This window comes from Melospiza georgiana, chromosome 3 (assembly GCF_028018845.1).
Source record: "Melospiza georgiana isolate bMelGeo1 chromosome 3, bMelGeo1.pri, whole genome shotgun sequence".
In the NCBI taxonomy this organism is placed as follows: Eukaryota; Metazoa; Chordata; class Aves; order Passeriformes; family Passerellidae; genus Melospiza; species Melospiza georgiana.
In genome coordinates this window covers 49,218,298-49,243,639 of record NC_080432.1, presented here as the reverse complement: position 1 = coordinate 49,243,639, position 25,342 = coordinate 49,218,298, and the positions used below count along the sequence as shown (strand labels likewise).

Below are 25,342 nucleotides of genomic sequence, written 5' to 3'. Positions count from 1 at the left end.
CAGGGATTGATTTGCATCAATGACAGATCTGAGACACAGAAGAGCTCAGAGATTTCATCATGAAATTCTGTAGTGACTATTCACAATTACAGGCTCAGATGCAAGAGCCACAAAAGGTACATTTACTGAAAAGAACTATTATAAGCTAATATCTGATTCCTGCTTTTGGCTTCCAGGAAGGATCTGGGATGGTGTTACTACAATTCATACTTGTTCTTTTTGTGTCTTGGGATCATAGGTCAAGATGAAAAGAGGAAATAATTCTAAGATTCAATTGTGTCCCTACATCCAATTAATGGAAACATTAAGGTAAAAGTTTAAAAAAGTTTAAAGGAACACTATTCTGATACCGAGAATTATTACTCCTCAGTAAATCACTATTTACTCTAATATTTAGATTACCAGCTACCTCTTTATGTCACTGCTGTTGATTGAATTTTGCCTTACTGGTATGATCTCCATTCCTCTTCATCTACTGCCACAGATCCTTTTTTTTTGCTACTCTGAGTACAAAGTGATAGGGAAGACTACACAGATCTGTCAGCTGTTTCTCTGGAGATCTGACATGATAGTGGCTGCTGATCTTACAAGTGTGAGGCAAGCCATAGCTGACTTAGCAACTCTGTAAAAACTATAAGTAAATAAATGAAAACATAAGCTCCCCAAAATCATTGCAATAAAATAATTAAAGAGTAAGTTAATCAGCTGTCCTGTGATTTTTGAGAGATCAGCCACTAGATGGCAGAAAAATGCAGTTTGATTTTCCCATCATGATGAAGAATTCACCCAACAGATTTCTTACACCTGCTCTAACAGGTTATCTGTCAAGAAATGTCAGATAAAGGATGACAGGAAGGCTGATTATCTCATCCCTAGTGCACAGCCTACTTTGACTCTTTCTACTCTGCTGTAAAACTTTAAAAATATTTAAAGTATATACTTGCTATATTCTGGAAGTAGACCACTACAGGAGTAGAGTCAATTTAGTTAAAGATATTCTATTATCACAATATCACTCCATTTAATATAAAAATGACAGAATAAATGGAGAGGTTATCTCAAGATTCAGGTATATAATGGCTGGTTTTCCACCCAATAATGATGTGAACAATAGTGGTAGTGAGGAGACAGAAGCTAAGGGTATACAAAAAATAGTGCACAGAGTTAGGAAATAAAATATGAGAAGCAAGGTTGAGTCCTCAGAGAAAACCCTACTTCTATTGTTTTATATACTGTTTTTACATTATTTTAACAACAAAAATGGCAGGGTTTGTCCTAATGAAATTACATGCATGTCTTAAAAGTTCATACATTTGTATTAACATTACTTTTGGGGGGAAAACTGTATTGTAATAGTTTCACCATTTTGAAAAAAAGCTTACAGTACTCAGTCCACCAGTTTGGTGTCACTCCTACAGGCTTCCTTTGTGTGTACATTTCCTTACTTTATAGGTGTTTGTTATTTCTGTAATCTTTTGTTCCCCTTTAATGGTCATCATTCTCAAATATTCTTATTGGATACTTCAATTACTACAAGAGGAGAGCAGACAGTCTCATTTTTTCTACATTTCAACTTTTTCCTGTTCTCTGTTCCTACCTTTTGGGAAAAAAAAAATCAACAAAAATAAAACAACGCACACTAAACCCAGAACAAAAGTGTAATTGAAAACAAAATACTTCAGAAATTATATAAGGAGGAATTATAGCACTACATTCATTGTACCAACAAAGAGAAAACCTACAAAACCCAAACTGTTTTACAGCAATTCACTGAATTCCCTCATGCATCCCCTCTTACACATACTGCACTAGCAGAGGGACCCAAACACACAGTACTTCTAAACCAACCTATTTTACATGTATCTAGTAAGATTAGGATTATCTTTTCTCACAGACACAACCTCCTTTTACATAAAACCCTCAGCCAAACATTACAATAGTTAACCTTAGATTACTGTCCTTGATCCTTTCACATAACTACAACTGTCAGTGGTAAGATTCTAGCTCAAGTGAAATCCAAGGGGTTTTTGCTGAGATCCCATAATTTACTTTTTCAGATGACACTACTACAGCAATACAGTCTCTTACTACAAGGCTTAAGTAGGAGATAAAGTCCTCTTTCCTGCACCCAAACTAAGTCTAACATTGTGGAAAGTAGGCAAAAAAGACAACATAATGACAAGTCTTTCCCTCTACATCCTCCCATCTAAACTAATGTTGAAAACCTCACAAAAGCAGAAAAGATCAAGGCAGAAGCAAACTGTGCCTTAAGTAAAAAAATAATAAAAAATGATTATATAAAAAATACTGAGAATTTTCAAAGCTTCACTGGAAGTTACAGATTTGTTCTGCAGCAAATCAGCCACTGAATTGGGAAGAAACATGTCAAAGCAGAACATCGGATACAGACTGAATAAATCTGACAGAATAAAGCCAAATCTGCTTTAGGACTCTTCTTGAACAGTGTTTAAAGAAAAGCACCTTCAACACTAACGTTACAAGAAGAGTTTGCTGTAAAATTATTTAGTCACATATTACGCTATAGTTCATATAGTGAATAAAACTTAAGCACATGAAAATGTCTTGTATGTGTTTTGAGGTGAAATTAAATTTTTAGATGACAAATTTTTCCAGCATGATGATGGCTGAGAATAATATTAAAATTCAGCACAGTTTAAGTTCTTGAAATAAGAAAAAATTAATGAAACATCTGTCTACTAACACCAATTTGGTTTCCAAACAGTTTCCTGATCAGGGTGACTGATAGATTATTGCTTGGTACTTAAATATTAAGTAAAAAAATGTTTATTAAGTACCAGGTAAGTTACTTACTGAAGTAAAAGCCAGAAGTTCCTCTTCAGTCAATTTGTGTATTGGATTGTTCTTTTGGAAGTCTATACTGTAAAGAAAAAAGAAAAATAAAACAACGCGGATTGCATCTTTAGAATAACATTATTCAGAACACATTTTTCAAACTTGCAGAAATCTGAAGGACATTCTGGAAATGAAAAATGGGAGTATGCTATGCTCAGAAAATGACCTAGATCACAGAAATAAAGAACCATTTAGGGGACTAAGATATTTTATAAGCACCTTCCCAACACCATCGTCAAGTGAAATGTCTTCCTTGGTTTAAGCTTATGGAAATAACAATTTCTCTAATCCTAAAAAAAGTTTAAAATCTATTGTTTCCTTTTACAGAGATCTGTTTCAAGTTAAAATCCTATAACTAACTGAATGCAGATTCTACAAATCAAGAAAGTACTAATGTTAAAGTAGTGCTGAAGGGTTATCTCAGCCAAACACCCTCCTAGTCACTCAAAATACATGAGCACAGGAGTCCATCTCTTACTAACCTACATTACCATTACCTTGAACTATTCACAGGGGGGAAATCAGAAGAAAACAGAGGCAAGAATTAAGATTATTTTATTCAGAGTTGGATATGCTTACAAAGATGATAAAGAAATCTGGCTTACAACTCTGTGTGGGTGAATGTTTTCCATATACAACAGCTCCCCAACATTTACAAACATACTACAAGAGATATTACCAAATTGCACAAAAACCAACAAAAGCTATAATTCAAGCTCCCTGTTAAAACCAACGATACCAAGTGAAAACATATCCCAAAGTGTACCACAGATGATGGATCATCACCAAACCCATATAATGGCTATATACATAAGCCCAAATTTATCACACTGAATTTTGCAGCAGGCTTCACATTCTAGGCTAAAATTGCAAAGATACTTATTGTGATAATAGGTTACAGACTGAAATTACGTCTGTAACCTATTACTTAACTTAACTTACATTACTTAACTTACTTTGGGATTACTTTGCCTGGTTATTCAAGCATGATTTCTTCTCCTTAAATGCACACAGACTACTAAGAACAATTTCTAGAAGAGCTTGAGAGCTCTTCCAGCTCTTCTTCCTGCAACCTCTCCAGACAGGTTGTTACCTAGTCTGTTCCCCTGGCTTCCCATGATGGAGGTTCCACACACACTTCATACCATTTATGCTGATGTTTCACAACACCATCAGCTTCAGCAAGCTATTTGACTGTGGCCACAAGGACATAAAGGAAAGTTTATTAACTATTGCTTCAGTATATTTTCCCGCACCTCCCTACATTAAAAAAAAAGAAGCATATGCTGTTGGTGCACTGTTTTGAAATTTTTAGGTAACATCCAGGAAAGAAATTCTGATAAATACCTATAACTACATATAGATATCTATCTCACTAGTTTTTCCCTGCCTTGTGCAAAATTTCATGCAAACAGGAGAGTCGTAAAGAATTTCACTGCTCCAGTTAAACCTTTTTATCATATTCAATGTCAGCTGCTAGCAGACAGACTTCTAGTTGGCTGGACGTAGTCAACTCAAGTCAACTGACTTCAGGTAAACAACAGCAAGTTTCTCTATGCATGGGGGGAGGGAGACAACCACAAAAAAAAGAGGAAAAAAAGGCAGCAAGAAAAGTTCAAGGATTATAGCAACTCAACAGCACTTAGGCAACCAGAATGTTAAATGACATGACCATAGCCTTTGAAAAGCACAGGTAAACCAAGGGACAGTTACATTGCGACAAAAGTAGAACTTATTTTTCATCATCCTAAAAATAAATTGTTTCAAGCAGGAAGGATTAATCCTCTTCTTATTCTAGAACAATTTTTGTCACTCCTTTTTGAAGCTAATAGATGCAGCTCTTCCAGATAAAAACAGTGCTAAAATAGATTTCTGATTTCCATTTCTGCCACATGCATTGACAAAGCCTGAAGACAAGTAAGTGCAAAAATGTAAGTCTTGAAAGACAGAAGAACACTAAATTGTTTTAATTATTTTTCTGTACCGAATCAAGTAAAATTTAAAGCTAAAATGTGAATCTGAAATAGAATTGTACCTTACTTTTAAGCATTTCTAATGACTCTGTTAGTTCTTGTCAGACTACTTTATGAACATTTAATTTCTATGACCTGTATTTGTTCTGGTTCAAGGACAGATAAACCAGTTCATCCCAGAGAATTTCAGGAGTTGAAATCTGAGTGGAACTTAGGATCTACTATGTAAGATGTAAGATGAGGGATCTTTTCATAGCAATATGAAGAGGAGTCACTAATCATCACATCATTCAGTTTTGTAAGCTATTTTCTCACCACTCTTGAGTCTTGTCTTAAGGAGTTTATTGAAATAAAAGGGGGAAAGACAACAATGAGAAACAGACATTCTTTAGATAGATTAAACAGAACCTTGGAGTAAGATGTACTGTGCAGCAGAAAAAGGTATTTTCTAGTATAACCACAAAAGCTAATTGTCAGCAGCTTACAAACAATTCTTAAATCTGATTAATTCTTAATCAGGTCTACCTTGACAACCTAATGGATAAAGTACTCAGCTTAACTAATGAGTTACAAACTTTGGGACTTAATGACCCATATTTGAAACAGTGGAATTAATAGTCATCAAAGCATCACTTTCTGGATTATGACTACTTGTTTCAAAAACTGATTTTGAAAGATGAAAAACATTAAGGAATATTGCTAAAGCTATTAAAAATGAAACAGCTTACAGGAATTCTAAAGCTAACTTATTAATTATTAAATGAAGCATTTACCCTCCAGAATTGCAGTTCTCATGCATTAAAGCCCAGAGCCTGCTATAGAAGAAGGCTTGAGAAGAATGTTTTGCTTAAAAGCCAATGCTGTTAAATGCTTTAACATGTCTATGCTTCCTCACAAAGTGACATACAATAGCTAATATGGACACCAAGGGTACAGCCAGCAATCCAAGCCTAAACTCTCCCCTGTTACAAGAAGAAATCTCAAAGCTGACATCCTATTACAACACCCTTTCTGCAACATGGTTGGATCTCAAATCTTAGTCTCCATCTCTGACTGAGACAGCTTCAGTCACTTAACATCACCCTACCCACTAAATGGGGTTTGCCAATCCTTCAGAGAAGCAACACTGATTTGGTTGGTTGTCTTTAGTTTTGTCTTGCCAAACACAACTGGCAGGCAATATGGTTCCTAGCCACTGCTCAGAACATGACAGTGATGGTTTCAAACTCAAACACTGTGATCAAAAAACTTACTGTGCACCACGCCAATGTAAAACTGAAAGTGTACCCTTAAAAAAAGGAAAATAAAACAAAAAAGAGCAATAGGTAAATTAAAATTTCCTTCAGAAGGGAGGGAACAGGAAGGATTATATAACCTGAGCATAAAACAATACTATGTTAAAAAACACAGTGCTCGTGATAATGGTCCTCAGCAAGGGAAAAGCTTCGCCTTGACTTGAGTCAGAGTGTGGAAGACTAAAAGTGAGTGGGCTAAGAATTTATGTCAACCCACTGTTCACCACATGGCCCTCAAACTGGATCAAACAGATTCCGTCATTTTGCAACTCATAGATCAGAAAAGCACTCTGAGAGTCAGCGATGGTGAACACTGCACCACAGTCACTGACTGACTATATTATGCTTCTACATGCCCTGACTTCTGATCCTCAGACCTCAGGCCTGCCTTTTACTCTCCTATGCTATTTACAAAACCCACATAGCATATAATTTCTAAAAGATGAAAAAAACAAAGGTGCAGAATCACAAGGACTTTATACTATAGTTTTTAACTAGTAAAAGACACTGAATTTATACAAGTATTCCCATTTCAGTGAGTAGTAGGTCATTTGCTTCATGGTTGATCCTCACAGGAAGCTGCCAACTGCAGAATCTGAAATATGTTTTCAAAATTCGCTGAAGTACTGAAGTGCTATCGCTGTATGGTAGCTAATGCCAGCTGAAATCTGAAATGTAACTAACCGGAAGCACAAAGAATATAGAGCTTTTTAAAGATAAAACAACAATATAGCTATTAATGAAATATTGCTAAAATTCTCAATTGGACACTACAGCTCACTGTGAGAAAACTGAAAATGTTATCCATCTATAATGCAAATCTTTTAGCCAGACTATATAATAAGGAAAACATGTCCCCTCAACTCACCATTCCATTATTTCATTGTAATAATGATTCATGCAGTTGTTTCTTTGGGTTTGTTTTAAAGTAACCATAAACCAACTTACCATATTCCAAGGATTACAGCAAGCTCTTCTGCACACAAATCAGGTACCTGGTACTGATCAGCATCTGCTAATTTGATCTCATTAAGCAGCGTGTCATCATTTAAATCATAATTCTGTCGGAAGAAAAAAACAATATTTTAAAATAGACAGAATTCTGCCTTCAAAATATGAAAAAATATAGACTTGTTTGAAAAAGGATACTACTACCATTAAAGAATGACACAATGGAAAGTAATTTACCATTATGATAGAATAACTAAGTAATGAATCCAGTACAAGGAATTATCACCCAAATCATCTTTCCTACAAATATACTGTTTCTTATGCATGAGGAACAGCATTCAGAGCAACTCTAAGATTAGCTAATATCAATTTTCTTTTTAAATAAGCCTTAAGGCAGCTTCCCTTTTCAAGCTGTTACTCACAGAATTATCAACAATTTCATCCTCTACTATATATGTACACACAACTGAAACAAATTGATGTTATGGTCATTAATGTGGGTTTTCAGGCTAACCATCTGGGAATTGAAGGATTCCTGTTTAAGTATCAGTAAAAGCCAACTACATAAGCCATGACTTCTGGCAGTAAAGGTAAATTAAAAAAACCCAAAAAACAGGAGAGACTGAAAAGACCTCACTGAGCCAGCACATTCTGAAAACCCTTACTCCTGGACAACTACCTGTGATTTTCCATAAAATTTCCTCCGGAACACACTTTCTATTTAAAGAGTCCTTAGTTTTACCAAAAAAAAAAAAAAACAAAAGCTACCTGTAGTTCACTGTGTACCATTTATTTAACTTGAAGAAGAAAATAATATAATCTATGTCTGAAAAGTGCAAATTAGCATTTTCATAGAATCGGTGTTTGTTGGAAAACAATGAAAGATTTCCTTGGCTGCAAGCAAAGAGGAAGTAGCTGTAATAATACTTCTTCCTTCTCCCCTTGAAAAACAAACCCAAACCAAAACTGGTCCTGAAACCAATTATCATACTACTGGTTTTTAGTTACCAGTAGTAGTTTTTACAAACTATTACAAACAGATAATGGATTTATATTAACAGTTTTTCAAATTTCCTATTAATTTCCTTTCAGTGTCCCAGTAGTAGCTGTTTCTCATTCATATCTTCTGTTGGCAAGATCAAAATGAAGGTCCACAGAAGAACAAAGAGCAAACAGGAATGCTTTGAAGTGAGTTATATGCATTTATCAACAGTATTTTATCACTATATAAATGAAAGGAAATTGTGATTTGACAGAGAATATGAAGAAAATAAGTTTTCATTTTAAGAGGATAAGTAAGATATTCACAGTTTTAAAGTCAAATTTATTACCATCATTTTCTTCTCTTACTGTATTAAACTATAGAAGGATTATCTAACACTTCCAGTGGAAAATTATTTTTGAACTAGTATAATGATACTTTGTCAGGTGTAACATAAATTACAATTTCCTCCTTCAGGCCTAAATAATTTAAAAAATCTAACTTGTATAAATGGTCCTAATTACTTTAGCTTCACTACAAATATTGATCAACTGAACTCAACTGTAACTGTATGCCAGAGCTTTAAAGCATGATTTCCATTCCTTAAAACATAAAAACAGCTCTGAATTGTTTAAAACTGATGAGACTATTTTAACATACCACTTCATATCAAGAGTCCTTATTAATCACCTCAAGCCTGAGGCTTTCCTTTCACAGCAACTGATCTGGGAGCAAATACTTCAGAAATTTGTGAGTAACTGGGAAAAAACACTCAAACAATATCCCAGTTAGGAACTCTAAGAACAATGCATCCTATCATTTTGTTCTAGGTAAGTTGTAATTGAAGTCTATAACTAAGTGCAACATTCACCAGGCAGCCTCTCCTGAGCTCTCACTATCCCACAAGGGGTTGCCATATGTAACTCTACCATAAGCCCAAGTTGTCACATGTGTAGTCAACCTTGTTTCATCACATCAAATGCAACACCAAGGATATGGTAATGGGCAAACAAGAAAAATCTAGATTAGGCTCCTAAGATATTTATGCATTCAATTTTGAAATAGAGAAATAGTGACAATTTTTTTTGCTTAAGATCCCTGCTTGACCTGGAAGTCTACCAAGGCACAGTATTTATTAATAAAGGCTTTCCTACTTGAAGTATAAACTTGGGACCATAATGGCTCAATTCATCTCTGGCTTCTTTAGGAAGTTCAAATAAATTTAAATCTCCTTATGGGGAAAAATGTCATCCTAAATCAATACTGTGGTTCTCAAGCAATTTATAATTGAAGTCATCATGTACACCCTTAAGATCAGTAGGACCAACTCACATAATTCATGCCACAGGAATAAATAGAGCAATTTCCTATCTTTGCACTGTAACTGAATACGTCTGTCAGTCCACAGGAATCTCTGAAATCCTGTGATGTCTTGCAGACTACTTTGAAAATCTGCCTCTCACCTGTTTTCCTAACTCCATCATTCTTAGTCACTAAAAATTAATGCATGAACTGTAGAAGATCATATTTGCAAACATGCTCTTAGCTGAGTAGCCACATCTGCCTTGCAGACATTCATATGTTGCTTTATCCCATGTCCTTTAATACTATGCAAACTACTGAGCCACAGTTCTTTCATGAACTTTCAAAAACCCCAGCTAAGTTTCTCTAGGCACAACACACTTTTCCCTAGTAGACACCCAACAAAAGCCTCAGAACATTTTCATTTTAAGAAATTAAAACAATTCTTCTCAGATACATACTATTGTCAAGCTTTCTGGAGGTGTTGCAGCTGGACTTAGTTCACTGTGGGGAAGGAAGAATCCATCTGTTCTCTGGACATCCAAAATAAGCTGTGCAACGTATTTTTCCTGAAATCGTGTTCTCTTCCCCAAAGCACCTACAGAAAGTATGTTTATATTAATGAACACAACAAACCATTTATCTAATAGTATACTAGAGAGTTACTACCAAAATAACCCCAGACAAAATAGAGAAATACATGGAGAATTAACCTATAAAATTTAGCAGTGGTTAGCCTCTGCTTGATCTCTTTGCAGTGTTCTCACTGCCAGCAAACACACAAAGTAATACACGTTACAAACACAGCTATATAGGTCTAGCAAAGCTGCTTTTAATTAAATTCCCCATAAACCAGCATTTTGAAAACTCATAGTCATCAAGTTTCACCACTTCTCTGCTTATTTCCAAGCAATAAACCAGAAACAATTGTTCAATTTGCCTGCTAGAAGTTAGTGACAACATGGAGATATTTATGCAAATGGAAATCCCATAATATCTTAATAATATCTTACAGGCCATCATTTTAAATATTTCAAATCTTCATCTGAAGAGTTAGATCCTTTGAAAAAGGATCACAGACATGATGTTACCAGAATACAGCATGTAAGATACCATAAAAGTAATATCAGGAGTGAGTGAAACAGCAAACCAGTGAAGGCTCTATAATGAATTAACCAAGATTCAGAATGCACAACGTGAGACCCCACCCAGAGTTGTTTCTTCAGTTCCTTATTGGACCCACTGACAATTTTTATTAGTTTTTAAAGTGGTAATTGACACTGATACCAAATTGCAAGGAAAAACATCTGTTCCTCTTCTGATAGCAACTTGCTTGTAAAATGCAGAGAAATAAAAGAGTAATTTCAGGACAATAACTTAAAATAACAGAATTTTAGCTCATAACCAGAGCCAAAAATGGAGCTAAAAATTACTCTATAAAATTTGAAGGTTTGCTTGTTCATTATTACTGTAATACAATGTAAAATGGAGGAATGAGAGCTAATCCACTGCTAGCAATCCATCTGCTGCTTTTGCAGAACCAATTAAGATGAAATAAAGTTCTTATTTTTGTGATAATTTTGAAAAATTTTCAGTATATAAAATCTTTGAGGTAAAGATGACTGACTGCTCATGTGACAAAGGCCTGATGATGAGGCCACAGTCCATAAACCTCATCCAGCAGAGGGACTGAAATAGCAGTCACACACTTGTCTTCCTGGAAGTGGAAAGAGATGAGCAGGGAAGCCAGAAATTAAACTGATTTCTTCATTTCTGCCAATTACCCCTTTTAGTGGAAAAGCCCTGTATTAAGAGTTTATGAAGAAATGAAAAAGGTTCTAAAAATATCACTTTGAAAATCACACAGCACACTGCAGAGAGACACACAGAGCAAAATACTGTCTAATGATTCCTACTAATTTTACACAGTGGCATTCAATCCTCTATTTTAATATTGCTTGAAAATCACTATGCTGTAATTCACTTCCTGTTATGTCTTACTGCCTAAACAGCTGAAGGAAACACTTGCAAAGTTATTCTGGATACCAATAAAATTGCTTACTACCACTCAGAAACTGGGATTTATTTATGCTCTCACACCTCCCACCCCATTTTTTAAACCTAAGAATTTCTTGCTATTACAGGGACAAAATACTGGTTTTTACTTGAAAAATATCTATCACGTGTGTTAAAGCTGAAAAAACATTTGGTTGGTTTATACCACTACCACCACAGCAGTGCTCAAGGCCAGCTGGATAACACCTTGAGAAACCTGCTGTACTGAGAAGTGCCCCTGTCCTTGATCTTTAAGGTCCCTTTCAACCCTTAACATTCTATGGTATATCCTCCCAAAGTAAAAGGAACCTACACAGAAACTTTACTTTCTGTTTCATATTTAAAGTGATGTGTTCATTTTCCCAGAGATGTGTTACTCGGTATGAAAAGAATAAACAGATCTCAGAGTTCAGAATTATTAATCCTCTAGATCTGTTGATTTTAAATTTATTTTCGATTACTACTCTTCATTTCACTAAATTTATATGCAAGAAGGATATTGGAAATTGTTTTCTAGAGTTATTGATGGTTATGCCTCATTGTGAGGAGCATAATGATGCTTTTCAATAAAAGATGAACACTATACATACTGGGATTATTGAGACTTAAAAAACTTACACAAACCAAGTATGATTTATTCACACATTTCTGAAATAACTTTGGAAAATATTGGCCCTAAAAACTCTGTTCTTAGAACAATATATATTTCCATGCTGTAATACAATACTCAGCTAGTAAGGATTACAACCATTAATGCATATAAACTCTCCAAATCCTTTCCTAAAAAGGAAATCCCTCCCAAAAGCCTTAAAAATGTCTTTGCTAGAGCTTGGATTTTTACATTAAACAAAGTCTTTTTCGATGATGCAACATTCCTCCCATTTAGCCCAAACATGCATGTCAAATGAATTTGTCTAGAATGCCAACAATTCCCACATGTTCAGTTCAGTTCATTTGCCTTCAGGTTAGACATAACTATGTTAATAGATTTATGGAGATAAACCACAGAACATTTAGGAGTTTCACAACATTTTTCCAAGATACTGTATCACCACAGTCTTTCTGTGGGACTATCATAACTTCTTAGTAAAGTAATAAAAAATAGAAATAATTCCACTGCATCCAATCTTTTTTCCTCCTTCTCCAAACAAGAAGGTTTGTTTCTAAATTTGGTTTAAGGAAATTATTAATCCAAAATCTGAAGATCTCCTTCATAGGAAAAAAAAAAAATCCAACACCAAGACTGTCTCGTTGATTTTACTTATTCTCAGTTAATTGCATTTTTATAGCTAGAGTACCATCATAGGTAGTGACATTTTTAATATAAAAAAATAACCAAGAAAATTTTTGACTCGTTTTAAAGAAAGGTACTTTATGATACCAAGCTGGCAATAAATACTTGGAACACACCACATGCATACAGGGAAAAGAGGATAGGATCCATTGAAATATATAGATGACCTTCAGATACAAACTATTATGTTTTATTTTCATTACACATCTTTCAAAGTCAGCTTTTAAGACTTTTGAATAAATGAGCATGGAGTTCCATGTAATTTCTGAGAGCTTGTGTTTCTTTGGGTTATTATTTGTTGTTTTGTGTGCTTTAGCATTTTTTTTTTTTTGCTGCTGATGGCTTCGGGTATTTTAAATTAAATTATTAAAATGATTCATTATATAAATAGGATTAGCTGCATCTCCAACCTAGATATGAAGGAGCATGAGCCTTGTGACATACAGTGATATAACAAGTAAGGAAGCTGCACGTTTCAGCTCCTTAGCACTTCCCACAAGAAAAACCAGATAAAGATTTTCTGCATTTCTACTCAGGTATAATCACAAGTTCTCACAAAGAAAAGGTGTGATTTTATGTCATTTTGATTGCCTAGCAGGACCAGCTAGACCACAGATCAATATCTATACATGGAAGGTTTTAAGTGCAGCACTCTGATCCTCCTGACACCAAAGAATAGGTTCTGAAAGGACAATTATAAAGTCTCCATAGTGACTGAATCCTTGTGATTTCTGTTCATCAGAAATTTAACTTCCCTACTTATTTTCCATGATGATACCAGTCCTGGGAGTGACTTCTAAAAGCTATTTACACAGAGCAGATCTAGGCTAGTGGCACAAAAGGTGAAAGACTGCACCAAATATCATGCAGACACCTTTGTGTCTCCAAATAAACAAAACAAAAAATATTCATCATGACAGCAGCAGATGCAACGAGACATAGAATTTGACATGAAACACTAGGAAGAATGCTTATAATACCCCAACTCCTCAAATAACCATTCAGGAATGATTTTTCAACTAAATGTCCTATTTCTCTTGTAAGCAATACTAATTCTTGGAAAACAAGTAAGACCTACCTGTTAAACATCAAGCTTTTTCAAAGTACAGTTATTTATTCCCTGGAAATGTCAAAAAAGCCACAACAAGCCATAGGTTAGTTTGGTCCAACCAATCATCCTCTTAGACTTTGCAAGCAAAACTTACCTGTAAGATTAATCTGCAGTTTTGTTATGTCTTTAGCCATATTGAAACAGTGCTTAGCTTTTTTATATTCATAGTAAAACAAAAAGGTATAGGCAGACTCAAGATGGAACTGAACTGCTAAGTGCCAGCTTTCACCCCCTGTGAACAAAGCTTCTGCTTCTGTCACTGCAAATTAAGAAAAAGAAAAGAGATGAGAATGCAGTTCTGGAGAATGGCATTTTAAAAATACCATTTTAGCAATCTACCATGAGAGAAAGTCTGTTGCTCTTTACACCTTCACACCTTTAAAAATTCACTAACAGTGTATAGAAAATATATGTGATTTAAAGCATTTTTCAAGTTTTATATCTAAGGATTATTACCGGAAAAAAGAAAAGTCCAATCTTTGCTTATATTTAACAGCAAAGTTGAAGTGGGAAATATCACCTCTGCAGAAAATAAACAACTCCAATTGTATTGGACCTTCTAAAGAACATAAGAACAAAATATTGAGCTAATACCCACCCCTTAAGTACAAAGCTTCTAATTAAAGTTTCAACAGCAGACCAAGCATTGAATGGTGGCTTAGGATTTGTAAGACATTTTCTGTTTGGCTGTTTTTTGTGTGTTGAGTTTTTGTTTGTTGGTTTTTTAAATAACTATTGACTTCCTGAGTGATAAAGACCATGTTCTTCATCTGAACTGGAAAAAATACCTCTGTGAACAGATCTGAAGTGTTTGAGAAAGAAGACTTGAATTTTTTCATTCAGCATAAAAGCATTTGCATTTCCTATATATTTAAGTTCTATCAAAATACAGTAAGTTACAAGAGAATAATCCTGCAAATACAGACATTAAGTTGAAAATTATTAATCTGATTAGTCTTAAATGGAAGTGAGTTTTGTGCTTCATGCTTTATTTCTGCATTTTGCAAAAATATTTAGATAATAAGAATTCCAAAAAATCTTATAGCATCACAGTACTTAAAAAGGACTGGTTACCCAGTTACAGCACTGAGGTGGCTTCTTATGCTTAATTTTTCAAATAAGCTTTATTAATGATGTTAAAAAGTCTTACTATAAAAAACAGTATTATCAAGGATTTTTTAAACATTTTCTCTAATTTTTTTAATTTTTTTTTCATTTAGAGATTGGCAGTCAAATCTAGCATGAAGAGATTTTATTGTTCAAACCTCCTAGGCTTTTTTTTTTGTTAGTACTTGTTAATCCTTAAAACCTTTCACTTAAAAAGCTGCTAAGTCTGAATATAGTTTTTACACAGCTTTTTTAATTCACTAAATCAAAATTTGCATAGATAAATCCTGCTTAGTAACAGCTTTTCCAAAGATGAGATTTTTTTTTTTTTAAAAACCACAAAGTAGTAATTTAAAAATATTACTCCAAGCCTATAAAATATTGGACATGCAAGTACAGGTGGAAACCACACAAAACTCAACTTTTGAATGGAGTGACACAAAATAATTTCAAAGGAAAAAAATCATGTTATAGTGTTTAATTGTGCATTACAACTAGATTTTCCACAGCTAGCAAGGTTCAATGACATGAATACAAGATTACTTGTGCTAAAGCCATAGGTTGAGCTCAAGTGGCACACTGAGAAGCAGTCACAGCCTAAATAGCATTTACTCACAGTGCTTGATAGGCTTAGGCACTTTGAGACTTCAAGGACCTTTGAGGAAAGCTTCACATCATTACTAGTACTGATGCAGTGGCCCAGAAGCACTGATGTCCCAAATTTATGACATCCTTCTGGCACCCATACCATGTTTGGCACATGGCCAAAGGAATGGGAAACTGCACCAAATCCCACTGGTTTTGCATAATGGCTGCTTCTGAACAGCAGGGAATCCTTGCAGCTGTCTTCTATTCAGGTGATGATACTGACCTAACACTTGAGAAATTGAAGGTCTCCTGAATTTGAAGGTCTTTTTCTCTAGTAACACAAAGTTTTCTTGAGAACTTGATATAGACAAGCAAATAAATGGGTGATTCAAGACACTCACTCCTCAAAGACAATAAAAGGTTTAAAAGTATGTATTTTATGGACTATGAAGGTACTTGATTGAAATAACAGATGGCTTCAGTGAGAAAATAAACGGGTAAGAGCCACTAGCCAGCAACAACTACCAGGAAGAAACTCACTAAATATTCAGGTGTATTTTACATCATGTATCTCTGAGAACCATATCCAAGAGTCTCAAAACAAGTCACTGTCAAAAAACCTTTGTCTACAATCACATTTTCATCTAAGAGACTGAAAAATAGCATGTGCCTTACAAGTTGATATCAACTTAAGTGAAATTCTGCTCCCTCTCTAGTCATTGCAGTTACCTAAATGTCTGATGAGCATTTTAACAGTTATGACTACAAATTCCCCTCCCCTGTGATATCCTAAAAGAGATGCTGCAAGCCAATAAAATAAGTAATTAGAAATATACCTTGTTTTATACAGTCCTGGGCAAGAGTAAATAGCTCAGGTGATCTCTCCTCCAATAACTGCTGGTGAATATTTACACACCTTAGAGTCCACCAAGGTAAAGTCTGAAAGAAAATATGGATACTTCAAGTTCATAACAAGTATAGCCCTTTAAGAAAATAAAAGAAAAAAACTAAAGTGGTTTTAAAATACAGACTTTGTGATCTATTCAATTCTAGTTTTCAAAAATCAAACCTGTCTAAAACAGCTGTTTTATTATTAAAAAAAAAAAACATAGCCTAGCATAAAGATGAACAGATCCAGGCAGTTCTGTGGTGCTCCAAGGGTTTTATGGATTTTCCCTCCATTAATTCCTCTAACTGCTCTTTGAACCCTGCAAATCTTTAGTACCACCATCTGGTAAGAAATGCTGTGAACAGCAGAAAAAAGGAATACTTGCATACACTTAATTTGGAGCAGTCACTTGCTACTTTGATTCCATAGCTCCTGACTCTTGTAACAGAAAAGGACCAAAATAAAACCAAAACCCCAAATCCAGCTGTTTCTTACTTATCTTCTTTTCTGTCACATAGATTATTTTAATAGAAAGCCATGATCTCATTCTTCAGCAATCTTCCAGCCTGAAGAGTCCTAACTATTTAGTTACTGCTTGTATGGAAGCCATTCAGTATTTCTGATAATCCACTGTCACCCTTCTATGCATTTTTTCCTGTTCTGTTTCACCTTTTTTTATTTCTTCAGGTGGCATAATTTAGCCTGAGAGAGGCAGAATGGGAGCAGAATTGCTCTTGAGAACACATTACAATCCCAATTGATAGTTCTAATGTCTGTATGTGAACTTCAGAAGGGCAAAGATGTTACTGAACTAAGCAATCACTCCACAGCATGCAGAGCTGAACCACAGCCCAGGAAATATCTGATTTTAGAAAGCTGTGTACACTAACCATAAATTCCCCACAGTCTATTAACCTCTTCTCTAGTTGCCACAGGATAAAATGCATGGGAAAGTTAATTTCAATACTCTAGTCTCAAAATTATACTTAAGATTATAATCTGTGAATGCAGAGTACACCTCTACAGAGGCTCTTATGATTGTTATTTGTTCTGGGGCAGCTAGCACACCAAACATTTTCTATGAAAGATGTTTGATTGTTTTAGAGGCACCCATCTTCTGGAATTTTTATGCAGGTATACTTATGCTCCAGACTGACCTAAGGGTTGTGCAGTATTCAAGCACAAACATCTAAACTAATTACATGGAGCTGATGCTAATGTCCCTAGATCGGAACTATCAAAAAGAATAATAGCATCTCTTTCCAAGAGCAATGAAAGATGACTTTTGATATCAAGCTGGAAAGAGTAAAGCACACAAACAGGCTTCATGAAAGAGGTCAAATCCCAACATTTCATCATTTATTTAGAAATATAATCAATTTAAGTAACAAGTTTCAAATTACTTGAGTTTAGCTTTATGCAATGAACTATTAATTTTCCCACACAATGGAGTATCCAGTTTAATGATACAATGTCCTGAGGCCTTATGCTCACCACTTAGAAATTACAGAATCAGTGAGAATATATTTTTAAAGTTTCAGATAAACCAGCAGAGCTGTGTACAGTATTCTATCAGCAATGTTTTCTGGGAACCAAGTTGAAAACTTACGGATTATTTTTAAGCATTTACTCTTACATGTGAAGTATCATACAGGGCTTTATTAATGCTCTAGATAATACATTTTGAAGCATTTTACTTTGTTTTAAATTTATGTGCACTACTATTAAAACAGCAAAAGTATTAAGAGGCCACCTTTGAATCAAGCTGAAAAGAACAAGAAGGGCAAGCTTTAATTGCTACATCAACCTGTTGATGAAAGTACTTCCTATCAGCTGTTGCCTTTGAACTACTATTCAAACTTAATGTAGACAAAAATAACTGAACCTCAACCCTGTAGAATAAAGCTCCCCATTATGTTATTCTTAGGGGAGGCATCAGGGGAATTCTCTATACCAGGTACATTTGCTGTTTATCTGACTGACCCAATTGCTGAAATTCAACAGCACTCATCTGTGAATAAGAGGGAAAACGATGGAAGAACTTGGCTTCCAGAAACGCAGTACAGCCAACATCTCCCACACAGTTTAATTCATCACTCATACAAAGACCCAGCTGGGAATGGATGTTGTCAGCCAAGCATAAAGAGAGGCCATGTGGCATTTTGATCTCTAGCCAAATTCTGTTCAGCTGGAATTCAATAAAAAGAAGTTGCTGCTGTTAAAGGTCCCTTGCTTCCAGAGAGCCCTGCTACCAACCAGGCTGCTGCCGAACTACAAGGGAGGTACAGAGCCTCTAAGAGTGCTTCATCATGTCTGCTTGTTTTTAACACACAAACACAACACAGATTTAGAGTTAGAATTCATACAGCAATGGTTAACAGTATCCAAAAACTTGTTAAAAAGGGTATAGGGACATGTAAGCTGCATTACTGGGCATTCCCAGCAACCTCCTGACAAATAATATCACAAAGTATAAAGTCTGGATAAAGTTGGCTGTATTAAATTTTCTCATTTTCCAGCTAATGAAGACCTCTTTCCTCTTTTTTAGGGAAGACAGTGAGTAACTAGCTTATCTTTAAGAAGAAGATACTTGTGATTAATTGAAATCACTTTGTCCTAACTGTTTCTTAGAGGGAAGAACCTCGGGGCTACAAGGAAAGAAATAGAAGTCAGAATGAGTCAATGAGGTACGAAGAAAAGAATGAGAGAACCAATTAAGCAGTAGCTTGTAGTCATAGTCATTAGTCACATACTTCTTACCTGGAGAGATGTGAGTTTGTGTCTTGAATTCACAAGGATTATCCTGGCTATAAGCAGCAAAATAGGATGAGAAGTCAAACTATAAACTGATTCACCATCTAGAACCAGCATCTTCAGAATAGCTGCATGCAGCATTTTTGGCTAAAAGAAGGGGGGAAAAAAAGACAAGTTTCAGGAAACTTAAGTTTATTTAAAAAATAATGTAACATAGAACAGAAAAAAAGCTATTAAAGTATTTAGGGAAAATGTCTGTTCAAAACATAAAAAAACCCAAAAACAAAACAAAAGAAAAAAAACTAAAACTCTGTCTCTAGGAGTCTCAATCTTTTACCAAATCATGGTAAATTCTACACTGTTTCTTGCTGTCCTGATACATAACATCAATGCAATCTGCAGGACACCGATTTCCTCCCACCTGAAATGCCATGTCATCCAGTCAACTAACCCCAAACACATTCCAGTAATACATTCATTCCCATGATCTAAGGAGAAAAGCTTGGTAAATCCATGCCATTCAATTTGCAATCACAGAAACAAAATTTTATAATTAAATTAACCTACAGCACTGAAACACACTAGATATTCCTGCAGTGTTGTCAGTATATGTTATGTTTTCTATCCCCAGAGGGAGCTTCCTGTTGGAATGGCATCAGAGCAGCAATATCAGAGCCCTTATTCCCTTTGTCTGATAAATAAAAAACTCTCTCTGCTTTGGATGCATTCCTGTATGATGTTCTCTACAGTAACACTTTCACTTAATGGCCCTGAGGTGGCTCTCCAGGGACTCTCAGTGGTGACTGTCACCTCATCTGACAGTCACCTATTCTCCCCTGCCTTTTAACACAATGAAAGCATTTGAGCAGTTTATCTTCAGGCTCAGGGAGATGTCCATTTATCAGTCTATTCCTGGCTCTCATACGACAGATTTCCCTAATGAACAAAAAAATAAGGTTTTAGTTTTCAGTTGTTATAAAAGGGGCAGCAAAGGGGAATGGAAAGGAGAAAGCAGAACAGAAGGTTCAATGACAGCTTGCATTGAAGTCACTTGCCTGGGAAAGATTCTGAATCAGCCTACACAACCAAGCTATAAGTTACTCGAATCACATTTCAGCTTTTCAAACTAAACAAATAATTCCCGAGTTATTTGAAACTCTTCTCAATTCCTGTATCAACAGGTTATATCAAAGACAAAAATTGTTATGCTATATGAATCTCCAACATCACCTTTTAATAACAGAGTAATCTTGAAGTTTATTCTGTTTAATAACAGAGTAATCTTTAAGTTTATCTGTTAAGTTTACACTGATTTACTATGGGGTTTTTTAGTTAGCATTAGCATTGAAAATACTTTTACTTTGCAGACAATGATTTTGGACAAAGGGGAATTCCTGTATGACATCACTGCAGTCATTTCAATCCCACTGTGGAAAATTATGATCACAACAGTCAGACAAACCACTTGAGAATAAAGGAAAAAAACTGTCAACTGGAAATATACTGGATCTGTTGCACCTCTGGCCATTCAGAAAGGAATAACCTTATCAACATCTGTAATTTTGAGAGGGGAAAGTCATCAATCAGTACTTCTAAATATTAATTTTTCAAATACACACATAATGGGACAGTCAATACAGTTTTCAGTTTAATGTAAACTTTTTCCTATCTGCATGTTTTTGATTCTTTCTATAATTAGAGTAGACCACACTTAAAATATCCAACAGGAAAGCAAAGGAGATTTGTTATAAAACCTTTTTCAGAAACAGCCTTGCAATGCTAGAGTTATCAGTACTTGTTTAAGCACTGTAGTAATAAATTAATCTCAAATTCACATTTCAGGTCCTTTCACCACAAACCTCATTCCTGCTAATGTAACGTTAACAAGGAATGAGGGAGGAAGAAGGGAAAGTTGAGATGACATATTACAGCCTTGACAATAAGCCAACAAGTCCCAGAGCCAAAGAAATGCTATCTTCTATTTTTTAACAAATCTATATGCTTTTTTCATGAAATAAATCCCATCCAGAAATGCCGGCATCCTCTACCTGAGAAAGTTTAAATCAACATTCATTTTTCCAGCCTGTATTATCCATGCAGAATTCACTGCCCTGATGCAGTCTTTAAAGTGAGAGAACAGCTACAAGTAAGAAGATACTTAGTGTTATGGCTTCAAGGACTGCAAAGTTAAGAATAGAAGTCCACCAAAATCTCAAACATTGGCTAAGAGCAAAAGGAAATTCTGAGCTTCGGTTCTTGTGTTTAAACACCTAAACATAAAATGCATTGAACCTATCTTGTAGCTCCAAAATTTCATGTATCTCAAAATAGACACAACCCAAGATTTGCTAATATAATGCTCCTTAGCCAGTAAAGCTGGGTTAGATTCTTGAGTCTTTCTATTCTTCATCAAACTTATCACAAGGTATAATTATTTTATTCAGGAGTAATTCTTAAAGCACAGACACATTATACTAGATAATTACTTCATAACATATGCAGAGAAATCACTGGAGTAGTCCTCTACCTTCTGCTGGACCTGCAAGTGGTTCTGTTTGACCATCACAAATCAAACCACAAAATACATACAAATTAAGCTCAATTCAAGATCAGTATTTTTAATCTCTGAAGCACAGAGATTATTTGTTTTATACTCAACTTACAAACAGTAACTTAATGGCTACTTTTTAGTTAGTACTACTAAAGCCCTGAATCAACTGCAAGCTGGACAGTACTCCTGTGTATTTCAATTTTCACAGTATTTCAAAAAGTATTTCCCTGCTCAACTGGAGCCACCTGAGTAATGATAAAAATCAGAAGAAAGCTCCTGCCATTCACATTCAATAGCTCTAAAAATAGAGTGTATGAGAATTTTAGTTTAGGGAATTAGTGTTCTTTTCTTGCTAATGATAGACTAGAAGCAAAGTGAGCATTCAGCATGCTTTTACTTCTATATTGAGAACCACTCTGGCCTTTGTAACATTTCATCAGCTCTTCCTGTCTTGGGGATCCTTTCCCTGTATATAAAAATGTAAGTGCAGACATAAAGAAGGAGACAAAGCCAGGCTAAAGGCTTGGGAAGACTTGATTAAATGGAAGCAAAGGTGGGATGTAGACAAACAAATGATCAGATCAGGAAGCTTCTACTTGTGGCTACTAAGCCATATATACTGGGCTTCTCATATTTTTAAAAATACAAAGACTACTCCACAACAATTTGTCATTTGGCAAAGCTAAGGTGACCTACATTTCAGATTAACAGAGGATGTACTGAGGTTACCTGCCAAAGGTTTGGTCCTTGAAAACAGAATTCACTCTTTACACTCTAATGCAATGGAAACACTGCTTTTGTATATAACTTTTCTCTGTTATGTTTATACTTTTCTCTTCAGCTTTCTGAAAAGGAGGCAAGATTACACAGGAGGCTGTCCCCAGTTTTACAAGCCAAATCACCAACAGGTAACCTATGGAAAGCTGAGTCCAGATTAAAGATAATCATGATGAGCTCTTGCAAGCAAATCTTGCTTGAGAGCACTACAAGTCAAAGAAGTACTTTGGTTATGAAAGCTCTTGTTCATAAACCCTCTCTTGTTCATGAGGTGACTTTGCTCTGCTATTAAGGGGGAATTTTTCAAGCGACTGCATTAAGAATTAATTTCTGCATTAAGATTCCCCCTTCTGTTCTATATTCATACCAAGAGAATGCAGGGCAAAACTGTAGGCAATTTTAGCAGACTATCTTTCCTTACAAGACCCTGCCTCCAGATTTAGCCTTTATCATGCATCCTTACGTTCCCCACAAGAGGGAGAAATCTGCATAACTTTCAAAGCCTATATCTTGCTGGTCAAGCACATATTTTTTTCTTCCTAGCTAGTGCATGCTAATAGAAGCCAAGCAACTGGGCCTGAAAAAGGAATTCACAACAGACTGAATTAACAAGACCAAGGAATCACACTGGATTTGAGACAGCAGTGCCACACAGTACATTAGTGTTTTTCATATTAATTATGACCATGACTAGAGATTCCAACAGAAGCATGGCAATATTTCAGTCTCTTCCAGCAAAAGGATCAAATAATGCATAAAAGAAGGAGTAGTAAAAACATTTTAAAAAATAAATCATTAAACTGTATTCCAAAATTTATCCTTTGGATCAGCCTGGAAGCTACAAAAAGAAGAGCAAGAACTGTTGATAGATGTATTTGGAGAACTCCTACCAGTTGTTTACAGGTATTATCAATTAACAGATTGAGATCTTCCAGAGGAAGCTTCTCACTGTTACCAGATACATTCTATTTGTGAATATGAAATCAGACAACAAATAGGGCATCAAGCAGCTTGTCCTCTCAACATTCTTAATCAATGGTCTTCATTAGTACTACTACACATAATTTTCCAGTTCATCCACTAAAAATACTGAGCTCAGCTGTATGAGGTAATACACAGAAGCTCTGAAACCTAAGGCAGAATAAAGATGCTCCAACTTCAACAGTTTCATATCTTTTATTCCCTTACACGCAGAGGCAGTGAAAACTTTCTTAAGACACAAGGAGCCCATTACTATAAGCCACTTATTTTAAGCACTGAGCTCATTAATAATGTTGTAGTCTAACCCCAACAAGATCAAAACAAGAACTGCTAATCCACCTTAACTAGAATTCAGTATTTTTAATCTTTTTTTACCACATTCACTCATTAATAAGTGCAGCGTGGTATCAGTCAGACTATTCAGTGGTGTGATAAAGTCTCTCAGTTACTTTAGAAAACTGAAATACATCTAATAAATAAAATGCTACTTTTGTGTGGACTCTGAAAATCACAAGTGAGTTCTGCAGGACATGAACCCAAATCTTAATAGAGTAAATGAATGTAACCATAGTTTAGAGAGAAGGCTAGACTGAAGGAGGAAAGGGAAATAATAGACACATACTCGTGAATATTGTTCATTGAAGACATCCAAGAGGCCCCACTAGCAACTCATCTTAAAGAGGTTATTTTATTTATTCTTCACTAAAATAACTGCAGTCTCATGCAGCCTTACTGCACTTGTAATAAAAGAAGTTAGCTGGGAGCAAAAATGAAGATATGTCACTGATCCAGAGGTGAAATTTCCAAGGACAGAAATGGCAGCAGTTATATACCCAGGAAACAAAGACTAATCCAATAAAGTGTTCTGAAAATAAGAGTTTTTAAAATATTCATTAAATAAATGAGACATTGTAAAGGTGAAATTTAGTGACATTACTTAGAGCACGCTAAAAGTAACACGAAGATGTAATTCTTTAACCTTGATGTGGGAAAAATCATTTTAGTTTGAAAACCTAGAAAATTGATGATCTGTTTAAAAAGGGATTGTATCAGCCTTGATGACAGAATATGAAAGGTTACAACAGACAGAGAAACTTAAGAGTTCCATTTTTAACCCACATTTTCTGAACATCTGTGTATGCACAAAAGGAAAGCTGGATTAAAGGAAACAAAAAATGTCACTATTGAATGTTCATTTTTACAGAGTGCTCATATACTAAGAATCCTTGGAATGAAAAGTACATAAAGAGAATTCAAAACATAATTCAAAACCTTTTGAATTAAGACTTTTAATAAAGAAGAGAACTGGATATTATATTTTAGCATGTAAGTGTGTAGTGCCCTTAGGGAAAAAAAAAATCAATACAAACAAGTCAGAAGACAATACAGATAACAGTAACAGAAATAAAGGTAAACTTCTGCCTGAATGCATAAATAGCTAAACCTTGAAGCAATATGGAAGTCTGCTGGAGCCCTCATTAGAAATAAAGTCCATTTTCCCTTATAATCTCTTGCCAGTTTAGTTTCTGCAATACCACCCCTGCATAAGCAGACACATTTCAATGCATCACACTCCCAGCCACTGCAGAAACATAACAGAAACCAAATAGGAGATCATGTATTTCCTTACTCAACAGGGAACTAGTATATAATTCTTCCAGACATTAAATGAAATTGCCTGGAAAAAAGGAAGGATTTGGGGTGACCTAATTGTGGCCCTCCAGTACCTGAAGGGGACCTACAAGAGGGAGCAACTATTTACGAGGGCATGTAGTGACAGGACAAGGGGGAGTGGCTCAAAACTGACAGGGAGTAGGTTTAGGCAAGGAAATTCTTTGCTGTGAGGGTGCTGTGGCAC

At 35.3% G+C, this 25,342-nt stretch overlaps 1 protein-coding gene across 1 annotated transcript in view; it reads right to left on the bottom strand.

The window, feature by feature from the left end:
- The window catches only part of TTC27 (tetratricopeptide repeat domain 27), a 112,795-nt gene that overhangs the window by 76,927 nt on the left and 10,526 nt on the right, over positions 1 to 25,342 (bottom strand). Inside the window, exons 4-9 of the mRNA XM_058020709.1 lie at positions 19,182 to 19,322; positions 16,369 to 16,471; positions 13,932 to 14,096; positions 9,839 to 9,975; positions 7,091 to 7,203; positions 2,833 to 2,899 (exon numbers count right to left, since the gene is read on the bottom strand). Of these exons, the coding sequence (XP_057876692.1) occupies positions 2,833 to 2,899; positions 7,091 to 7,203; positions 9,839 to 9,975; positions 13,932 to 14,096; positions 16,369 to 16,471; positions 19,182 to 19,322 (726 nt within the window). The remainder of the gene's footprint in view (positions 1 to 2,832; positions 2,900 to 7,090; positions 7,204 to 9,838; positions 9,976 to 13,931; positions 14,097 to 16,368; positions 16,472 to 19,181; positions 19,323 to 25,342) is intronic.